This window comes from Macaca mulatta, chromosome 11 (assembly GCF_049350105.2).
Source record: "Macaca mulatta isolate MMU2019108-1 chromosome 11, T2T-MMU8v2.0, whole genome shotgun sequence".
Lineage (NCBI taxonomy): Eukaryota > Metazoa > Chordata > Mammalia > Primates > Cercopithecidae > Macaca > Macaca mulatta.
Genome location: NC_133416.1, coordinates 5,423,793 through 5,446,362, shown reverse-complemented (window position 1 = coordinate 5,446,362; position 22,570 = coordinate 5,423,793). Strand labels below are relative to the sequence as shown.

The following is a 22,570-nucleotide window of genomic DNA, read 5'->3' as shown; positions in this document are numbered from 1 at the left end:
TGCTACATCAAATTGTCAGTGGACCATCCACAGGTTTTGTGTCAAGAGCAAGGTGTAGGGTAAAGATCCTGACTTGGCAGTTACTGTCACATAAGTGACCACTGGAGTTTGCATAGAACATGAAACTGGTAAGACAAGTAGGTATAGATGACACAACAGATTAGAAAGCTGCAAAATAATGAAGAGTAGGCATGGAGATGGGAAGAAAATGACAAAGAAATGTGTCACCTGAGCTCAGGAAATCGAATGTTTTCATCAGAGTATAATGACTAGGGTATGGAAGATTAGGTGAGAAAAGTGTACACTGGGTTTGGCAACAAAAAGGTATCGGTGCTTTCCGCCAGGCTGGTTTTAACAGACTTTGAGGTAATTTTCAACCCCCCCCGATAAACTATAAAGAACATGGCAAAAACAGATTGTTAAGCTGGTGCCAGATGACTAATCAATTATATCAGTACCCAATATAGAGTAGGCTCTTATGTTTATTGTTGATCTATACCAAGTAGAGAACATCAATGCTATGTAACTGAAAAATATGTTTTTAAAAAGGGGACAGGTGGGGCAGGTTAGGGGGCTGGTATATGACACTATAAAAATATACATTAGATATAAAAAGTGTACAACAGCAACAGACAAATGCTCACTTTAATCACAATTCTAAATTAATTATTTTCACATTAACAGATATTTCCATAAACCAAGGAAAACTGAGTTAAGTATTATACATTTTTTAACAGTTAACATGATTTGAAAATTTTTAATTAAAAATTGATCAGAAGCTAGTTGAAATTCTCAATGTAAATATAAGCTATTCATTACAATTGTTTTTCAAAGTAAATTCAGATCTAAGCTTCCTGAAGAGCAGTATTATCTAATATCATAACAGGGATGACTAAGTACTTGACAACTACTTTCTAAAGAACTTAACAAAAAGTGACTACTTGAATATTATATTTACAACAAAAAGGCTAACATTCTCTGCAGAGCTCTCATTTTATCATGAAATGTGGACAATCAGGAACAGGTGGATGAGTGGTATCAAGAAAAAGAGCATTTCAAAATATTTCCATTAAAGGTTTTGACAATTAAGATTTCATAAAATGTCTTTAAGTTCTATTTTCTAGAGAATAATCATCTAACCAGGAGACACATGCCATAAAACTGCAACCATTTTAGTGTGTAAAATAATTCCAAGTTTGTACTATAAAAAGATTTGGCTAAAATACAAAACATCTTTGCAATAAAACTGATAATGTAGCTTAAGCAGCTTATAAGATTTCAGAAATGTCTTCGGAGAGAAATGAGAATGCTTCCCTCTGCCAGACGAAACTGAACAGTTAAAGTCAAGGTGCTATAAACTAGACAAAGCTAGAAAGGCATATCACGTAACTAGAAAAGAACAGCATGGGATGTGGACTTCCTCTATGTCGAACTGATAGAAAAACAGAATACACTCTTCACAAGGAAAGGCATGAGAAGAGAATTCTTATGAACAAACTTCTCATTGAAGTCTTGAAGAGTTTTACAGAGAACATAATCATAAAATGGCTAGAGGTCATTTATAGGACATGGTAATAGATTCCTTTATATTATAATACCTGCCTCGCCTATAAACACAAATCAAATATAAACACCCTTGTAAAGCTGTGATTCTCTCAACCAAACATTCCTCTGGTACCACACTCAGCTGCTAGTGGCATTTGGATGCAAAGGTTTAACTCGTGCTAATCTGGACAAGCCAAGGCGGAGACTCTGATTTGGAGACTTCACAGACACTACCGCCAGTGGGCTGCTGCTATTTCTGCTACCTCCAGATGCCGCTGAAAGGAAACATATGATGTGATGCTGATGATGTCAGAAATCTCTTAACAAAGATTAATTTATAAAACAAGCAGCAAAAAAAAGGTAGTTAAGCATTATTCCGCTTTCCAGGGTCTATCAAGCAATAAACTACATCAAAAGAATAGAATGTTCTAAAGAGCAGAAATAATGCAGTATTCCCTATTTCCAAACGTCCCAGAAGTCAAGGTAATGACTTTAAAACCTCACCATGAAAGCTGAAAAAGGAAGGCTGGGAACAAATAACACTAGTTATAAAGGCATAAAAAAATGCATACAATTATAATTTCTAAAGTAATAGAAAAAGCAAATGCATTTTTAAGGTCCTGCGATTTTTACAAGTAGTCCTTGAAGAGTCTATTTTTCAATTATTAAATACCTTTAAAAATAGTAAATATTGTTTTTATTTATACTAGTTTCATTTATATTATTACCCTAATGTAGCAATTATTTCCATCTATTTCAAAATTATCCACATTAATGTTCACAGTTGATGATGATGTAGTTGCTCGCCATAAATTTAAAATAAATCATTATACCTGCTACCCTATAACTCAGACTATGCTGCTTTATTTTCTAGTTTGAGAGGTATAAAATAGTATTTTATTTTAATTTACATTTCCTTAATCACCAGTGAGACTGAAACTCTTCATATTTTCTAGTTCTATTAATAGTTCTTGAGGACACTGGTATATTTATGCCCCTGGCTAATTTTGCTTTTGGGATCTTGGTGGTCTTCTCCAGTTGTATAAGATAGGTAACACACTGGCAATCTGAGAGCCAAATCTAGCTCTCAGATCTAGTTTTGGTTCACATGGTGCTAAAAAAAAAAAAAGGCAACTTACAAAAATTAGCATATTTCATATTAAAATCTGGATTTCTGGCTTCTCTTGAAAACAACAATCAGATCTAGAAATACCAGGCCCATAATCTTGCATGGAAACAATAAGATGGAGCTGAGCAGCAGCTGCTTCCTTCAAAAGGGTACCCGCTCCTGAGTCCAACAACATTGCTACTCACACAAGTCTACAGCATGGGCCCGATTCACTCATTTACATCACTTGCCTGACTGTCACATGCTGATTTTATAAGCACTTTATGCTTTAAAACATTAACTCTTTATCCATCATTCTACTGTTTCCTTGTATCTTTTTGATTATGCTACTTTTAAATTTCTATAGTCATATCATTTCTTTTAAATTTCCTTCATTGGGGAAGCACTAATTATTTTTAGAAATATACTAAGTATTACTCTTTGAACAATATGACATCATTATTTCCGTAATTAATCTTCCCTCCTCTCCTTCTCCAAAAAGTTTTCAAGTCTTCATTAAAAATCTTAGAAGTTGTACATCAGAATGGACTTTAAAGATTATATTTGTTCCCAGTATTTCATATGATGAAATGAAGACTCTGTAAGTTAAGTAATCACGCAGCCTCACAGCTCAGGCCTAAATCTATGAACAGTAGTCAGCAGGGAAGTGAGCACTGTGGACCAATTAAGAGAGGCCACTCAAAAAGAAAAACAGGAGTAGAATTGGAAAGGCTCAGGCAAAGAGAGGGGACACATGAGGAAAGACATACCAGGCAGAGGAGGATAAAGACAGGCCCTGAGAGAGGAATACATACAACATGTTTGAGAGACAAAAAGTGTTCAATTTCACTGAAGTAGAGGGTTCATGTAGGTGGATGAGAGAAAGTAAAGACAGGACTGGTTAGGAAGGCAGCAACAATTTGGGCCTGGAATAGGGTTTTAGTAATGTCAAGAAGGGTGACAGTCAAAGAATTCTTGAAGGATCCATGAGACTTGGCTGTGGAGCAAAAGAAAACAAAGAGAAGTGAAATCTGATTTTTAAAAGCAAGAGGTTGAGTTTGCTAGGGCATTTGTTAAATGCTAGAATTGCTACGTATAGATCCCAAGGCTTCAGTCAGACTGTGGAGGTCAGCAGGTACTGAGCAAAAGATGTGCTGCCAGAAATACATACATCAGGAATCTCAAATGTTTACACCATTTAGCACGGTAATTCTCCTACTAGAAATTTTATCCTAGGAAAATAATCAGTAATATGCTCAGAGATTTCTAAAATAAGGACCTTTGTGCTTACTGCAATCTTATTTATAGCACGGAAAAAATCATAAACCTGGATGTCCAATCATAAGGAATGGCCAAATGATAAATATATGCAACAACCAGAGACTTTGGTTTTGAAGATTATGTAATAATATGGGGAAATGCTCACACATGGCATTTGTAACTAGGAAAAAAATTTACCAGTAATAATTTTCCAAGCTCCTACCCTTGATGATAAAAATGCCATACCTGGTGGGACCCATTTAGGTCTCTTGCTTTCAGCTGAAGGACTGTGTATTTGTAATGGTTTCCTAGTGGCATCTGAAGAAGGAGAAACCTTTTTTGGCGAGGACTGAGATTCTGATTTGACGGCAGCTGGAGCAGAGTCCATCGAAGTTGCTTATTTTAAAAATATATGTAAAAAAGTTTGTCATGCAGGAAGAAAAAGTAAGTCTAGCATGTATGTGTAAAAATTGTAAAGTTACATAATCATATAAAAAATAAACTTATTAATCAACAAACATTTATTGAGAGCCTAAGAATAGCCACCTTTTATGAGCATTAACATGCCAGGTAGTGTGGCAGGCGTATCACACACGTTACCTTTAACTCTTTACAGCAACTCCAATACAGACATTACTATCCCCACTCTCAGAGAAGGAAACAGAGACGTTAAGCAATCTGCCTGTAGTCTGACAGCTAGTAAGCATCTAAGCTTAGAAACCAGATTTTCCTCCAAAATCCCATCCTGGTAACTAACCATTACACAATAGTGTCTCATGAGCATGTGTCAGTGAGATTATGTGTCAGGCTCTAGGATTAGAAACAGTATCATTCATGGCTCCTGCTCCCAAGGACTTTAAGGTCTAGTCACTAGACTCTAGTGGGAAGAACAGGAAAGTAAAGATGTGTAAAATGTGGTGTAGTAAGGGACATGGCAGACTCTAGAGGTATGCCAAGTAGGAAAGGAAACTACAGTCTGGGGGTATGTGTTTTGAAGTTAGAGGGAGGTGAGTGAGGATGGTCTGAACCAAATCAAGATTGAAGAGTAAAGGTGAATTGAAGGAAGCTTTCCAGGCAGAGGGAGTATGGTGTGCAAAGATGGAGGATGCACCAAGTTCCAGGACCAGCAGTGCTGACTGGTTCAGTCTATGGCTGGAGCAGAAATCTCAAGGGTAGGAAAGGTGAGAGACAGAAACAGGGTGTAGATCACTTACGAAGAGCTTTGCAGACCATGTAAAAGTCTAGCTAGTCACAATCATGCACACATTTTTCTCAGGAGTGATTTGTATTTTAAAAACATCCTTCTGGTGGTAGTGTAGGAGAAATAGGCCACTTAGAAGGTTTTGATAATGAGGTAAGAGGAAATGGGGGCCTCCTAAGGTGGAGAATAGAAGGAAAACAGCACATTAGATATGTTTTGGCAAAAATAGGTGGGAGGCAGCAATGGAGATGAAGAAAGAATCCATGACTTACAAGTTCCTGTCATGGGCACACTGTTTGATGGTGCCATTTACCTAGAGAACGAACACAAGACTGGAAGTATGCTTTGGTTCTTATTTATTTATTTATTTTTGGTGGTGGGGAGGGAGGAGAGGTGGCATACAAGTTCACTTTCAGATAGTGCTTGTTTTGAGATACCTAGGGGTATTTAAAGGCATATAAATATGAACATTTTCACCATATACTCTTCCTAATGTTAACATCTGCATCCTCTAGATCAGCACTGTCTGATGGAACTTTTTGTGATTATAGAAATGTTCTATGTTTTGTGCTGTCCAATACGGTAGCCGCTAGCCATATATAGTTACTGTGCACTTGAAATGTGACTTGCAAAACTTGAGGAACTGATTTTTAAATTTTACTTAATTTAATTAATTCAAATGTAATATAACCACACATGGCTAGAGGTTACCATACTGGACAGCACAGTTCTCAACATTTTTTCTGTCAAGGGAAAATTATAACGTGTGCTAGACACAATTCTCAAAGTTTACCCAATACATTACTAGTAGGACTAAAAATATAATCACTTTTTCCTAATTCCTAATCCTATCACTTAATGGTTAAATTTCATTTCTAATAGTATATATTAATCTCAGTTATGAAGCAATTTGCTCTAAGGGATAGAGAAAAGATTTTAAATGGTAAATTCCAACTTGGGAACTGAAATTTTATTTTTAGTTATTAGTGTGTCTTGTTGAAGAAGCATAAACATGTAAAGAAAATACAAAATATATTCATGGTGCTAATAACTTGTTCCCATTGTAGCTTGTGGTAGGCAGAATACTGGCTCCTCAGATGTCTACATCCTCATCGCCAGAACATGTGAATATGTTACCTCACGTGGCAAACAGACTTCGCAGATGTAATGAAGTTCAGGATCTTAGATGGGGAAATCACACTGAATTATCTGGAGGGGCCCAATGTAATCACACGGGTCCTTATAAGTGAATGTGAGGAGGAAGAAAGTCAGAGTCGAGTGACACGATGTGAGAAAGTCCCTGCCATCGCTCTCTGAAGGTGGAAGGGGCCACAAGCCAAGAAATGCACCCTCAAGGAGCTAGAAAAGGCAAGAATGTGGATTGTCTCCTAGAGCCTCCACAAAGGAGCACAGTTCTGCTGACCGCTTGATTTTAGCCCAGTGAGAACCACTTTGGACTGATACTCAGAACTGTAAAATAACAAGTATGTGTTGTTTTAAGACAGACACTACATTTATGGTAATTTGTTGTAACAGTAATAGGAAACTAATATACTGTTTTAGCTCTAAAAGCCCTTGTATTTAAAATCTAATTTCTGGAACCCAGATGAAGTCATCAATTAAAAAAAAACACTCTAATTAAAAAATCTCATTAATTCAAAATGCAGGAGAGAAAAGCATATAACTCAATCAGCACTTAGTTCTCATTTAATTCTCAGTAAGTACTCAGCAACAGGCTATTTAAGGTGACAGCAGTTCCTATGAATAAATGGAAAGACTAAATAATGGAACTTTTAATATCAATAGCATATATATTAAGTCAACCAAGACATAAAAATGACTATCAAGAAATAAAACAAATTCAGTTAATAACAGTTATATTTTTGCAATAACCTATCATATACTGTGAACTCAAAAATATCCTAACTTCTTTTACACAAGAAACAAGTATTCCATGTTCGAGTCATCATAAATTTTAAACGTTTTATCATAAAAGTAGTTTCTAATGGAATTTGTTTTGGGGGAAAAAAAAAAGCCCTAAACATGTGGCAAAAGACCTTTCAAATCAGACTAAGTAAAGCCCAAAAGCAAAAAATTAGAATCATGCAAACTTCTGCCTGGAGAAAATATGGTCCAAGATACAGCTTAGACTCTGAATGGACAAACATGGGTTCAAATTCTAGCCCTTCATCTAGTAGATGTAAGATTTCCAACAAATTATTTAACCTCTCTGACACTCAGTTTTTCACTGTAGAATGCAGGTGACAACAGCTACCGCAGAGGGCAGCCATTAGTGCAAAGCAAGGTCATATATACTAAGTGCTAGCATAGGCAGTGGAGTCAGCATTCTTGTCTGCTCTTCTCCCTTCCCCACCCCTACCTTCCTTTACATATTTTAACGAGAAATGGACATTAGGAAAATGTTAAAGAGAACAAAGGCAAAAATAAGAAAAATACAGCAAACAAACCACACACATTTCCTTTATAAAATTAAATGTTTTGGACCAAGCTTACCCAAAGCATTACATTTGGATTTAGATTTCTTCTCTTTCTTTTCTACTGGGGATTTTACCTTCACTTCTTTCTTTTTAATTTCTTTAACTTTACTTTTTCTCATAGAGAAGTCTTCATCATTATCCTCACTCTCACAAAAATCAGAATCATCCTCAGAATCTTCACCTAAAACAGAAGATCACATAGTTCATCTTTGCTCTAAAAAGTGAGGATTCTGTTGCCTTAACTTTATCCACAGTTTTGGCAGCAGATTCTTATGCACCTTCGTGCTGCACTGTTTCCAGTAGCAGAACACTGCAGTGGGTGACATTGTGAGTGCCTGGGTTTGAATCCTTGGACAGGTCACTAACTTCACTGAGCCTCAGTTTCCTCACCTAGAAAATGGGGATAACCATAAACCTCCATCAAAGGGTTGTTGCGTGGATTAAATGAGTTAACATATATAATGCATTTAGAATAACATCTGGCATATACCGAGCAAAATATCATTGTTTGCTATTACCACCATCACTATAAATTTCCCACCAGTAATCTTTACTTCAGATTTTACCATTTTACCTCAGTAACTTTCGAAAAGAATGGTAGGCTTTGACAATAGCTAGTCTTTCAAAACAGTGACATTTATGGTAACAGTGAGCCTTCCCTTAACCACATAAACTTCAACACTCTGGAAGAGACCAAATGAGAATTGAGATAACCATACACAACAATCTTAGCAGCTAATCCTAGAGCTGATTTCATTTGGGACAAACCTTTATTTCTCAAAAATGCTTTTCTGCACTTCATGGGAAAATATAAGCCAGTGATGAAAGTGCTACAGCTGCTCTGGGAAAAAGCATGTCCTAACTTGACAGTTAAGCAATGATCTTTCTATTTTCTGAGGGGGTTAGGATCAGAAAACCATGCCTTGTAGATAAACTCTGAAAACTAATTGTAAATAGGGTTAGTCCTATATTCATATAAAACTTTTTTTACATTTTTAATATGAACATGCTTATTGCAGAAAATGCTTAAATCAAAAAATGTACAAATAAAATGAAAAATAAACAGTACATGCTTATTGTAGAAAATACAGTCCATATAAAAATTTATTACAGAAAATATACTATGTAATCTCGCCACTCAGAGATAACCACTATTATCCCCACATACTAATATCTACCTATCTATATGAAATATTTTATGTAAAATAAAAATCACATAAAATTTTCAAACTTATACCACAATAGACAGTAATAAACCACGACCCAGATTCAACAATTATCAACATTTTGCTCCATTTGTTTCATCTATCTCGCTTTTCTTCTTCTCTTCTCTTCCCTTTTTGTAATATATTAAAATAAAACCAACGCATCACATCATTACATTCCTACATACTTCAGAATGTATCTCTAAAAAACATGAGCATTTTGTTACACAACAATGCCATTATTACATCTAGCAATACCAACGCTAGTTTCTTGGTATCATCTTCTATTCAGTCTATATTAATCTCTTTTAATATAGAGCAGTATTTTCTCCCTGTCCTCCCTTGTGTCTGACTTGCTGAAGCAGTTGAGTCAATTGTCCTGTAGAATGTCCAAAATTCTGGATTTGTCTGTTTTCTAGCTCATGGTGTCATTGCCCACCTCAGCCTCCCAAAGTGCTGGGATTACAGGTGTGAGTCACCGTGCCCAGCCATATTCTTGCATTTTATGTGAACTGGAATTCTGCTCTCAAGGCTTGATTGGATTCAGGCTCACTTTTTTTTGGGGGGGAAGGGGGAGGGCAAGAATATACTTCATAGGTATATTCTCTGTACTTCATATTACATCACATCAGAAATCATATAATGTGTGGTTGTCCCTCTCTTAGGTGGTTCAGGTGATGCCAGCCTGAATTCATCATTGCAAAGATCATTATCAACCTTCCATTGATGACCTTTACCTAAATCAACAATGTCATTTATGGGCTGGGTACAGTGGTTCACCCCTGTAATCCCAACACTTTGGTAGGCCAAAGCAGGTGGATCACATGAGGTCGGGAGTTCGAGACCACCCTGGCCAACATAGTGAAACCCCATCTCTCCTAAAAATACAAAAATTAGTCAGGCATGGTGGCGCACGCCTGTAATCCCAGCTACTTGGGAGGCTGAGACATGAGAATTGCTTGAAGCTGGGAGGTGGAGGCTGCAGTCAGCCGAGATCGTGCCACTACACTCCTGCCTGGGCGACAGAATGAGACTCCGTCTCAAAAAACAAGACAAAACAAAAACAAAAAACAATGTAATTATGATCTTCAAATTGCAATCTCCTTACTCTATCATTGTTCCCACACAAAATTTTAAAATAATCAACTCACAAATTCACATAATGGCTACTGTGCTATATAGAATTAGCCCAAAAAAGGCCAGCAGATCACATGAAGGCTGCTGGAAATTCAGCCTGCAAATTCAAGTAATCCCAAGAGCCTCTCAGTTCAAAGAGGGCAAGTAACGAAGGAAGTTTCTCCAAACTTTCAGAATATATAATCTAGAACAAAACTTTCTGTATATCCAATAGCTCTGATCCTGCTTGTGTTCAGTAGAAGTCTTAAGGATTCTCTTCTTGGCTTAAGAGGATAATCAGTAGGAGCTGGCTACATTTCTGTTTAACAAGCTTGTTCAGAAATGGGGTCCAACTAATCTTCCTCAGCCAACTGAGAAAGCAATTTAAATAAAATTAGAGATGGGGAGTTGGAGTTCACAAAATTCCAAGTCATTCGTACCCCATAGAGGAAAATCTGGAAGGCCCAAACACTTCAGTTATGGATTTTGTCAGAGAAAAGACTTATCTTCTCTGCAATTTTCTCTTTTCTTTCCCTAATGAAGGTCACACATGGTCCTTTCTATTCTCATCCAGGGCAAGCAAATGCAGGGGAAAAACTGAAATGTCACTTTGGGGCTGCTTCTACTCCTTGGCTATTATGAATAATGCTGCTATGAACACGGGTATGCAAATATCTCTCTGAGATCTTGCTTCCAATCGTTTTGGATATATACTCAGAAGTGGATTGCTAGATCATATAGTATAGGCTGAGTATCCCTTATTTGAAGTGCTTGGGACCAGACGTGTTTCAGGGTTCAGATTTTTTTTGGATTTTAGAACATTTGCATTATAACCAGTTGGGCATTCCAATTCCAGAAATCCAAAATGCTCAAATGAGTATTTCCTTTGAGCATCACATTGGCGCTCAAAAAGTGTCTTTGCATTTTCCTGTCTCCCAGGTTCTCCCAAAGTAAAATAAATGCAAAACAGTCTTTTTTCATGTATTTCATTTTTTCCACAAGGACAGGAGCTGTTTGTTTTGTTCACTGTTGTATCCCTAGTATCTAGACTATCATGCACATAAAAAGCATTCAAATATTAGTAGAATAGGTGATGATGAGCAAATCTGTTATTTGTTGATAGTATATCAAAATCTAAAATATGGTATCTTGATTTGGCCTAAATTTATCAACTTATGAATATAAATTTTTAAATAATATGTTATAATGTTCTGTCAAGGTCACTACACTTTCCATTTGCCCAATTTCTAAATGAGTCTAAAAACCATCACAATAAAATACAGATTTCATATCACTTCTGCCTCAGAATAATTCATGGATTTCTACTACCTACAGGAAAAAAAAGCCTACACTTCTTCAAGTGGGTCTGAGACCCTTCATGATTAGTACCGGCCTCCCTCTAGAGCCTCTTCCATGTTCATGCCAGCAAGCCTCACTTAGAGACAAATAGAGCATTTGTTTATTCCACGGGTAATGCCTTTCTATCAGTCAGAAATGCTACTTCACACCTTTAGTTTGTTGAAACGCTACTCACTTTTCAAGGCATAGCTTAAAGGTTAACTTGTAGAAAAAGCTTTTCCCCCAAATGCTATCACTGAATTGAACTGTTCTGTGTGTCCCTGAAGTTTGCACACCCCAAAGGTTTAACACAGTGCTTTGCACAATTAATGGCTTCCAAGAACTTTTTTGACTAAATTCCCATAGAATTAATTTCGAAGTAGGATAAAACCTACCAGGTGCAAAGTCTGGCTCAGTGTCATTAGCACTATCACCATCACTGCCTTCCAGAAGAATCTTCCTCTGCTGTGCTGCAGCTTTAGATGCTGCTTTTCTTTTCCTTTGAACACCACCACCGTCATCTTCCACAGTGATCTTATCCAAATCTTCAGGAGAGGCGTAAAAATCAATGGAAAACTTTCTGTGACAGCTGATATTTATTTCCAGAACTGCAGAGCAGACTCTATCACAGCTACTGTTTTTATTTGCCCAGGTTCATCCCTCCCCTGCTTCTATTTACTAGCCCAATCTGGGTCAACCATGGTACATCAGGGCCCTGGGAACACCTCTAGTTTTGGGAATAAATCCAAGACCCAAACAGAGATAATCTTTCCCCCCAAATTTTCAAACTAGAATTGGGAATATGCAGCCCCTTTCTTCAAAGGTCAGTTGCTCCACCTAGAAGCCATGGGTAGTTATGAGCCTTCAGGGAAAAATGTGTGTCTGCAGTAAGACAGAATGAGACTAAAACACAAAGAAATAAAGGCCATGACATCAAGAGAGTCTTGACAAATTTAAAGAATTTGCTTCTAGCCACAATTTCAGCAATTTAAACAAAAGTCAGAAAAACAGCATTGTTGATGAAAAAAATTAATATAAAAAACTTACCTAAATAATCACTGGCTACACTGCAATTAGAGATATGAGGAGACTTATTCATTGTTTCTATTTTACTACTGCCATGTTTTTCAATGCCTAAATATAAAGAATAAGAAAGAAAATTCAGATACATCTTAATCAAATAATGTCTAGAAATAGGAAAATTAGTACTAAAATGTAATAGCATTTAGATATAGATAAATGATCCCAAACTCAAACTAGCACAATAATTTTATTCAGAGAGGGTAACATATGGTTAGAAGTCTGGGCTCTGAAATTTAACATACTTATGTTTAAATTCAGGCTGTACCATGTAAACTGGGTATGGGTATATGACCATGGCCAAGTTGCTTATCCTAAGACTTAATTTCCTCATCTATAACGTGGAGATAAAAACAGTGTCTTGCCAAGTGGTATTACAGAAGACCAAACGTGGATCTTACATGGGAACTGCTTATTATTGTGACATGCACAGGAAATGGTCAATAAATTTTAACTGTCAATTCTGTGTAGGCAAATCCGTGTTTTTAGTAACATAAGAACTCTTCAATCGTTACAATAAGCTTAAGATGACCCAAAGCATTCTAAGAGGACTTTAAGACTTAACAGTGGTGCTAGTAAATTCCAGTGCCACAAGGCGCATTATTTAATAAGAAGTCGTATAATATTAATACTTCTAAGGAAGTCCCCTTACACATCCTACAATGTCTTAAAAGAGAGAGATGAATTTCAGTGCCTCCATTTTAAATGTAATTTATGACAATTCTCTTTTGGTGTTTCTTTGATTCTTGGTTACTAAAAGTCTTCCTAATCAAACTTTCGTTTCTTTTTTTTTCTTCTTCTTCTTTTAGGAATTTAAAATTTTATTTTTGCTTTATGATTGTGGGAAATATTTACATGGTTTCAAAGTCAAATTTACAAGAAAAAAGTATATTCAAAGAAATGTAGCTTCTGCCACTTTCATTTCTTTTTAAAGAGGAGGTGGCCAGGTAAGATGGCCCTTGCCTATAATCCCAGCACTTTGGGAGGCTGAGGCAGGAGGATTGCTTGAGGCTGGGAGTTTGAGGCCAGCATGGGCAACAAAGTGAGACCCCTCTTGATAAAATAAAAAATTACCCAGACATGGCGGCACATGCCTGTAGTCCCAGCTACTCAGGAGGCTGAGGCAGGAGGATTGCTTGAGCCCAGGAGGTCAAGACTGTATTAAGCCATGATCAAGAAACTGTATTCTGGCCGGGCGTGGTGGCTCATGCCTGTAATCCCTGCATTTTGGGAGGCCGAGGCGGGCAGATCACGAGGTCAGGAGATCGAGACCATGCTGGCGAACATGGTGAAACCCCATCTCTACTGAAAATACAAACAAAAAAAAAAATTAGCCCGGCGTGGTGACAGGCGCCTGTAGTCCCAGCTTCTAGGGAAGCTGAGGCAGGAGAATGGGGTTAACCCGGGAGGCGGCAGAGCTTGCAGTGAGCCAAGATCGCGCCACTGCACTCCAGCCTGGGCGACAGAGCGAGACTCCATCTCAAAAAAAAAAAAAAAAAAAAAAAGAAACTGTATTCCTGCCTGGATGACAGAGCGAGACCCTGTCTCAAATAATTAAATAAGGAGGAGTACTCATTTAGAAAACAAAGAAAAAAAAGCCCATGTATACCCCTGAATAAGAAGATAATAAGCTAAAATATCCCCCCACATAAAAACTTTAAGCCAAAAAGCATTTTAGCAGTAGAGTATCTTTTTCAGGAATAATGATTTCTGCCCCTCTAGAATATTAATATATCATCTGCTGCATAGTTGCCAGAAAAATCAAACGAGAAAATCAACAGAGAAATCCAGAAGCCATTCTTCTAAGTCTACTGAGCTTCCTAACCAAATTAATACCTTTGACCTTTGTAAGAAATAAAAATTACCATAATTAGGGCATGTTCAACTGATCTGGAAAAAAAGGAGATGGACTGTTAGGACTGTACAGATCAATCCATCTGATGAAGAAATTAAATGTTCACTGTACAACAACATGCGATGTGAACAATGAGGCTCACAGTCCACACCCTCAAGCTTACTCTGGGTATGAAGCAGAGACGTATATCTGTTTGTGTGAGATTTAGGCAGCTGAATTAAGAACTAAATCCAGTTGTATCCTCTGCAAATGGGTCTATTTATAGTACAAAGTATTCACATTTTACTCTTTCCTCTGTGAAGGCCCACCCAAAGAAATACTTACAAAAGCATTAAGAAGGTTTTAAAGCTAAATATACAGAAAATAAAGTTACTTTTATCTTGAGACTTCTGCACATTAGTGGTGACTGTTGGAAGTTCCTTCACTGATAAAGCTAGTGCAACTTCTAAGTCTCTCTGGTAGAGCTTGTCATCTAAAGCCATCCTAAAATAGATACACAAGTAATAATGAGTTCTTCAAAATATCAGTCGCAACTAAAGAGCAAAGTTTGAGATTTCCCTAAATTACTATCCAAGAGTTGCTAACCTCACAAAAATGTTTTTAAACAATCATCAATAGATATTTGATGATGGGACTCTTAAAATGTCACAGTATCACGTTATATACAGAATAAGATGTTTGAAATAGGAGGAGCATGTGCCTCTTTGTAATGACTGTTGTGTCACCTACCAGCTGTGTCCAGGTGGGAAACACCTACTCAACCCAAAACAGACTTGGTTCAAACATCACTTCCGCTTAAAACTCTTCCTTGACCTCACCCACTCCCCTTTAGCAGATATTATAGCTCTCACATTAAATTAAAATTATTATCACTTTTTTACATCTATTCTTCCCAATCCAGACTTTAACAAGTATTTTACCAAGCACTTACTTTGTACAAGGCACTGCACTAGCTGGAATACTAAAAGTACCTTCAGGGAGTCTGCAATTAAAGGAGGAGGGTGGGGAAGTAAGACAGGCTAATAATTATACTACAAAAGGCAGATCATAAAGTCCTATTCAAGTTGGTCAAAAGTGCTATGGAGTGTAAGAGGAAAAAAACATCAAAGAAGGAAAAGTTCCATAAAAGAAGCAGCACTGAGACGTACCTTAAACAATTTATTTTTTTAGAACAGTTTTCTTAAGATATAATTCACAGATCATAGAGTTTTAAAGTAAACAATTCAGCAGTTTTTAGTACATTCGCAGAGTTGTAAAACTACCATCACTACCTAATTTCAGAACATCTTTACTACTCCAAAAAGAAACACCATACCCATGAGCATTCCCTTCCTGTTTACCTCTCTCCCAGCTCCTAACAGCCATGAATCTACTTTCTGTTTCTATGGATTTGCCTATTCTGGACATTTCATGCAAATGAAATCGTGTAATATGTGACCTGTATATCTGGCTTCTTTCACTCAGAATGATGTTTTCAAGGTTCATCCATATTACAGTATATATCAGTTATCAGTAGTCATTTCCTTCTATAGCTGAAAAATATTCCATTTTGTGGATACCATATTTCACTTATCCATTCATTAGCAGATAGACATTTAGATAGCCTCCACTTTTTTTTTAGCTATTATGAATAATGTTGCTAAGAACATTCATGTACAGGTTGTGTGGGCATGTTTGCATCTCTCTTGGATACATACATAGGCTGGGTCATATAACTCTATGTTTAACATTTTGAGGAACTGCTAAACCATTTTCCAATTTGGCTGCACTATTTTACTTTCCCACCAGCAATATAGGAGGGTTCAAATTTCTCCACATCCTTGTCTTTTTTATTAAGTCATCTAGTGGATGTGAAGTATTATCTCATTTTGATTTTGATTTGCATTGCCCTCACAGTTAATGATGTTGAGTATCATCATGTGTTTATTGGTTATTTGTGTATCTTCTCTGGAGAGTCTATTCAAATCTTTTGCACATTTTAAATTGTGTGGTTAGTCTTTTTACTGTTGAGTTTTATGAGTTCTGTGTATACTCTGGATACAGTCCCTTATCAGTTATCTGATTTACAAATATTTTCTCCCACGTGTGGGTTCCTTTTTCAATATATTTAAAATGTAATACAAGAAACTCACAAACAAAAACCAAAAAAAAAAAAAAAAAGAGCATGACATGAGGTAAGTTTCTCCATGCTAACCTTTCATAGAAAAACTTGTAGTAGTAAAATATTATGTATGCCATGTTCCATTTGTTGATATTCCTCTTCCATCCATTTCTTCTCCATACTGCAAGTTTTGGGTCTCTAAGGACTTCCTTCACTACTTTCTCCCGCTTGGTACTATCTAATGGAATTCCAATGGTTAGTCTAGAAACTATGGGAACTTATCACTGCTGGATAAATCTTAACAATATGGGGAGAAGACATCTTTTTCTGCCAAAAAATACATAGTTTTATATTTTAAAGACTGTCCTCACATTAAGTTATCTTATGTCTTAATCATCTTAAGTCATCTAATGTCATTTTTAGCAAAGTAGTATGATTTGAGGACTTCAGAGGCAAGTGCTGGGTTCTGTCAAAACCACTCATAACTTCTAAATTCCACAATCGTTATTGTTTTAATATTTAATGATATTTTCTTATATGCCTGTGAATTTCTTTTTTTTCTTTGAGACGGAGTCTTGCTCTGTTGCCCAGGCTGGAGTGCAGTGGCACGATCTCTGCTAACTGCAAGTTCTGCCTCCTGGGTTCACGCCATTCTCCTGCCTCAGCCTCCCGAGTAGCTGGGACCACAGTTGCTATTATTACAATTTTTTGTATTTTTTAGCAGAGACGGGGTTTCACCATGTTAGCCAGGATGGTCTCGATCTCCTGACCTCGTGATCCGCCCGCCTCGGTCTCCCAAAATGCTGGCATTACAGGTATGAGCCACCGCGCCCGGCCGACTGTGAATTTCTTTAAGTCAGAAAGCCAGAAAAAAATAGTACATCCTGTTTTCTGACATGCACCTAGTAAAATAAGACCTATGACTCTGCTCAAGTTCTAATTTAAACCAAGGGTTTGAATCTGTGTCTCTTTAAAATTAACACATCTAATGTCATATATTTACTGCATGTCTTACCTCTCACCTTTTTTTAGGGGTTTTCTCTTGTACTGGGATTTCTTCTTTCTGGAGATTGCTCAAGTTAGGTTTTGGTTGATCTTGTTTTAACTCCTTTGGTGTTGTTCTGGATTTCTTGTTCAAAGGTACAGTTGCAGAAACAAAATCATCTATTCATGTGTGAATTAAAACCAAAAGAAAAAGATTATTTTCTTAGTAAATGAAAATCATTACAATGTGTGTTCAAGTTTTTATAGGCTAGGCAAATTGTTTAATTTCCACAACTTAAAAATCATTGTTAGTATTTTGTTTATCTTTATTCTCATTCATCTATTTCAACTTTTGTTTTTATGTCCTTTATATTTAAAAATATCAGTCTATCAAAAACCAATTCACTAAAAACTGCAAAAGCAATTAAGACAGCATATAAATGTCAAAGACAAAATGATTAAAAACCTGTAAAACCATTAGAAAAATTGTAGAATGTAATCACATTGAAAAGTGGAAATAAATTATTTTTATTGGAACTTCACAATGTAGCCAAATATCTTTTTTCAAAGCCCATTACCTGGGCCAGGCACAGTGGCTCACGCTTGTAATCCCAGCACTTTGGGAGGCCAAGGCGGGCAGATTACCTGAAGTCATGAGTTCAAGACCAGCCTGGCCATCATAGTGAAACCCTGTCTCTACTAAAAAATACAAAAATTAGCTGGGCATGGTGGTGGACACCTGTAATCTCAGCTACTCAGGAGGCTGAGGCAGGAGAATCACTTGAACCCGGGAGGCAGAGGTTGCGGTGAGCCAAGATCGCACCGTTGCACTCTAGCCTAGGTGCAAGAGTAAGACTCCATCTCAAAAAGAGAAAAAAGAAAAGTCCATTACCTATTCCTAGTACATTAACCATGCTAGAGAAAATAAGAAGCATTATGGGGGAAGAGAAAGTAGCTCCTATTTGAGGATTTTTACAATAGTAGTATTTTCTCTTTCCATTACCTTAATGATCTTCCTATGATCCTACCAGAGTAACTTCTTATTTTCTGACAAAAGGATGTTCTTTTCCAGTCCATTACAGTTTCTCACAGGTTTTTCTGTCTTACCAATCCTCAGAACTGTTGTAGTTCTACTCTTGACTGTCAACGTAAAACTACTACTGTGGCTTTTCAACATGTATACAACACATATATACACACTTTCAGGGTCTATGTAGTCTTAATCACATACTCAGCAAGCACGAATACTCGTTGTCTCTTATATGCTTCTCCATGTAAAAATAAGTTAACTTATGACTCCCCCCACCTACTGCCACCCCCCACCTACTACACACCTGACAATTTATAAGTATCTGGTGATAGACTGACGACAGTAAAAAAAAAAAAAAAAATCTAGATGTTATAGTCTATACTGTTTTTCCCAAGTGGTAGATACAGTTAAGGCTGGGCTCAAGGCAAAAACAGACTCCTTCAAACCAAAGACTTATGAAACATTTGACTTACAGAAAACTCTAGTGGTCTGAGAAAGAAATATTAAATCCACTTCAGCATAATCTAATGCAATGTTCCTCAAACTCTTCAATCATAGCAGAGTCAAGTGAATATATGACTAATGCTTAAAAGGCATAACATAAGCCTAACCTTTCTTCAAGGTCGTGTTTTATATTACAATTAATGGGGATTTTATATAATATTCTCTAACATCTTTGTATCTCAAAAAGACAATGTTTTCCTTCTTCGGGGATGGGATAGGAAACAAACCTCTATGTGAGAACTATGGACTTAGAGTAGTTTAGATCTAAAAAGACTTTTCACCTGCCCCTGTTCATTTATCACCTAATAACATAATTTTTATCAGTATAATTATCAGCATAATTATCCCAAATGATTAGAAAACTATCTTTCGAGACCTACCTCATATGGGCAGTTGGGCAATGTAGTCAGTATTTGAGCTATATATGTCATATAAATTCTGAGGAAATGAGTTTCCAAATCTTTAGAGCAAAAATAAGAAGCTTTACTTACCATCACTGTCAGAGTGGTCAAACTGTGAGTAATTGACTGGTTTCTTATGTCTATAATCAAAACAGAATTTTTTTCATTAACACAAATGTCAATTTCTCACCTCTATTACTTAAGGCTATTAATGAATATTATTTAATATTTATTTTAATATTATTCATTTTTTAATAATAAATAATGAATAGATAAGTGAAATAAATAAAAATGTGTTAAATAAATGAAATGTGTTTGAATGAATGAAAATGTGTTTGGGTTCTCGTAAGAACATTTAAATCTAAAATATAATTTGCATTTTACTGCAGGCACTTATCATTAGCTAAAAGAATTACAACTATACCTGGTATACCTGGGTATTGTTGGCTTTTCAATTATATGATAAAGGAAAAAAATTCAGATAACTTACAAAGAATAATCTATATAATTAACATTTATAATTTCTATACTGTTTAATTGCTGTTGGGCATCTGTAAGTTCCCACTGTATGTATTCTTCTGTTTTGTGTGTGCATTCTATCTTCCTTACTAGAATATAAATTTCTTGACACTAAAAGCTACTTTCTTTTTTTTCAGTCTCTCCACAATACCAAATAATGTTTTTATGCAATGGACACCAAAAATGGTGAGTGACCTTGTTCCTGCCACCTGAGATGAATCTTTATACAGGCTGAGTATCCCTTATCTGAAATGCTTGGAACCAGAAAAGTTTTGAATTTTGGATTTTTTCAGATTTTGGAATATTTGTATTATATACTTACCAGCTGAGCATCCCAAATCTGAAAATCTAAAATCTAAAGTGCTCCGATGAACATCTCCTTTGAGTGTTGTAGGTACTGCAAAAGCTTCAAATTTTGGAGCATTTCAAATTTGGGATGCTCAACTTGTACTACTTTAGAGGGCATTAGAAGAAAATGATAATCAAAGTGAAAAAAAATAAATTTTTTTCTCCCTCCTCTAGGCACTAAATAAAATGTTTTTCTAGTTTTTATTTCTATATTTTGACAAATGGCCAAATGTGAATAACCTAATTTGTCAGTTGGCTGTTCTTTCAAGTGAAAATAATGTTCTATGAAAAAGAGGTAAGCTCAGCTCACAACTCAGACAATCTCACAAGTGCTTTTCCTTGGGATAACTATCATACATCAGTATGTAGAAGTGCTTTATGTGTACTTCCCATTTCCTCACACAAAATATTAAAAAGTGCACTCATGTCACTCTCTTACTCTTCAGAGTTAAAGAATTTAGAGCTGAATAAAATGTGAAAACTCCTTTAGAAATTCTGAACTTGAATAACAGTAAAATAAAATCAATAGCCTATTTTTCAAAAGAAAACTTAAGGGTTAAGCTATGATGACTATAATAATTTCCACTACTTCATCAAGCATATCCCTAACTGAAATTAATTTTATATATTTTTTTTACTCTTGAGAGTATGGCAGTAAACAATGCAAAGACTAGTAGTACAATTTAGTGCCACTGCCTTAATTGTTCTGAGGTGCCAGCAGTTTTATCGTCACTGCAGTGCAAACGACAAAGCAGCGAAAAAGGCAAATCATGTCTTACTATTGTTATTAAAAGAGTTTTGACCTCAGAGACCTCTAGAGAAGTTTCCAGGGACCCCCAGAGATCTGCAGACCATACTCTAACAACTGTTCCATACAAAGGGATTATGACTTCACTGCCTGGATGCTTAAAACCCATTTCAAATTCAGCATGTTCGAAACAGAAATCTTGATCCCTCACACCTCCTGACCTTCCTTTTCCTAGTCTTCCCTATCTTAATACAAAGATCATCCATTCTGTAGCTCAGACCAAAACTATTGTGGAGACATCTGATTCTTTCTTTCCCTTACCTGTACATCTACTTCATCAGCAAGTTCTGTCTGCAGTGCCTCCGAAATACATCCCAAATTCATCTGTTCCATTCCATGCCCAGCGATAATAGCCTATCCCAAACCACTCTCCAATGATATAATAGCCTGATTTCCCTGCTGCCATTCTGGTCACCCCATCCATCATTTATTCTCCACCAGCAGCCAGTGACCTTTACAAAAGCAAACTTAGATTTCTCTCTCCTACTTAAAACCCTCCACTGACTTCCCATTGACTTAAAACAAAACCTAAACTCCTCTCTAAGACTTACAAGACCCTATCTGTTCTGGCACCTGCCTATTTCTCTGGCCTAATCCCCTACGATTCTCCCCACTGTTTGTTAATCCTACAGCTTTAGACTGTCCCTAAAATATGGTCAAGTATGGGGCCTTGGCTCCTATTTCCTCTACCCTGATTCATGACTCAGTGCACGTAATATCGCCTCAAAGTCACATACTAACTACTATATTTAAAGTAGTGCTTTCTTCCTTCTCACTCTATCATATTTCGAGGCTTATTTTCGGCCCCCTAACCTCACCTCCCACTAGAATGTAACCTCCAGCACCTCATACATTAAAGAAGTGAATATATTCAATAATTTTACTAAATGAATGGCTAACCGTAGGCTTCCATGGCACTCAACTGTGTAAATAGAAGAATCGTTTCTAACGCATAATGGAAAGCACAGAGGATCCGGAGTGAGATGACTTAGGTTTGAGTATTGCCCTGTCACTTACCGGGCTGTATGACTCAGGTAATTTACCCTTTATACGTAGAAATGTTAAATCAATAAAACAGGAATGCTTGCTCTTTCTATATCCAATAACTACAGTGATGAACAAATAAAATTACACATAATGGGCGCTCGGTGAAATGTAAAGCTCTGTTCAAACGCTAACATAACAAGGTCTTGGTAAAAGAAACGGCAACGGCTGTGAAGGGAGGCAAAGAGAAGGGAAAAGCTACGATGCTAGGATACTTCTGAGCAACGGGTGGCTCTCACTGGAGACTGGGTTCTCGATAACTGTGCATTCTAACCGCACCATCGCTGCCCTCCGGTCTTACTCGATCCTTTCCCCTTAGTCGAATGTCTTTCCCTTAGTTTTCCTCCCACCTCTGCCGAATGTCAGGAACTACGCACCTCACGGGTCGCACCATGGTCCCTTTCAAGGCTTGATATTTACAGTTCTCAAATTCTTGTTGGCTTCAGCGGCGGTTTCAATTCGCGCCCAAAACCAGACTTCGGCGCCCTCCGCCCCCTGTTACCAGTCGTCCAATCATCACCAGCCATGCTTGCGGCGGCGCACGCGCTGTGGGGAAAGCGCATTTGCTCCCGCCCCTCCCAAGGCACCACTTTTCCGTATCCGGTCCACCAGAGCCGAGTGTGTG

The 22,570-nt window shown here is 36.9% G+C and overlaps 1 protein-coding gene across 4 annotated transcripts; it reads right to left on the bottom strand.

Annotated features, from left to right (window-relative positions):
- Positions 1-464: 464 nt before the first annotated feature.
- RAD51AP1 (RAD51 associated protein 1) lies at positions 465-22,493 on the bottom strand. 4 transcript variants are annotated; one of them, XM_001100651.5, is made up of 10 exons: positions 22,323-22,483; positions 19,317-19,366; positions 17,330-17,471; positions 15,138-15,188; positions 14,580-14,689; positions 12,319-12,405; positions 11,667-11,816; positions 7,629-7,793; positions 4,160-4,309; positions 465-1,820 (listed from the first exon to the last, which is right to left on the bottom strand). In XM_001100651.5, exons 1-10 carry the CDS (start codon positions 22,337-22,339, stop codon positions 1,684-1,686), a joined length of 1,059 nt encoding a protein of 352 aa, XP_001100651.3. In that variant the 5' UTR covers positions 22,340-22,483; the 3' UTR covers positions 465-1,683. The 4 variants fall into 4 exon arrangements, with proteins under 4 accessions (XP_001100651.3, XP_015006364.3, XP_001100737.3 ...); XM_015150878.3 differs by having other exon boundaries at positions 7,687-7,793; XM_001100737.5 differs by lacking the exon at positions 15,138-15,188 and having other exon boundaries at positions 22,323-22,493.
- Between the last annotated feature and the right edge of the window lie 77 nt (positions 22,494-22,570).

Excerpts from the sequence above, each read along its gene's own strand:
- RAD51AP1 (XM_001100651.5), bottom strand. Across the intron at positions 17,472-19,316 it reads TGACCACTCTGACAGTGATG|ATGATTTTGTTTCTGCAACT; the intron begins GTAAGTAAAGCT and ends ACACATGAATAG. Across the intron at positions 11,817-12,318 it reads TGTAGCCAGTGATTATTTAG|ATTTGGATAAGATCACTGTG; the intron begins GTAAGTTTTTTA and ends CCTCTCCTGAAG.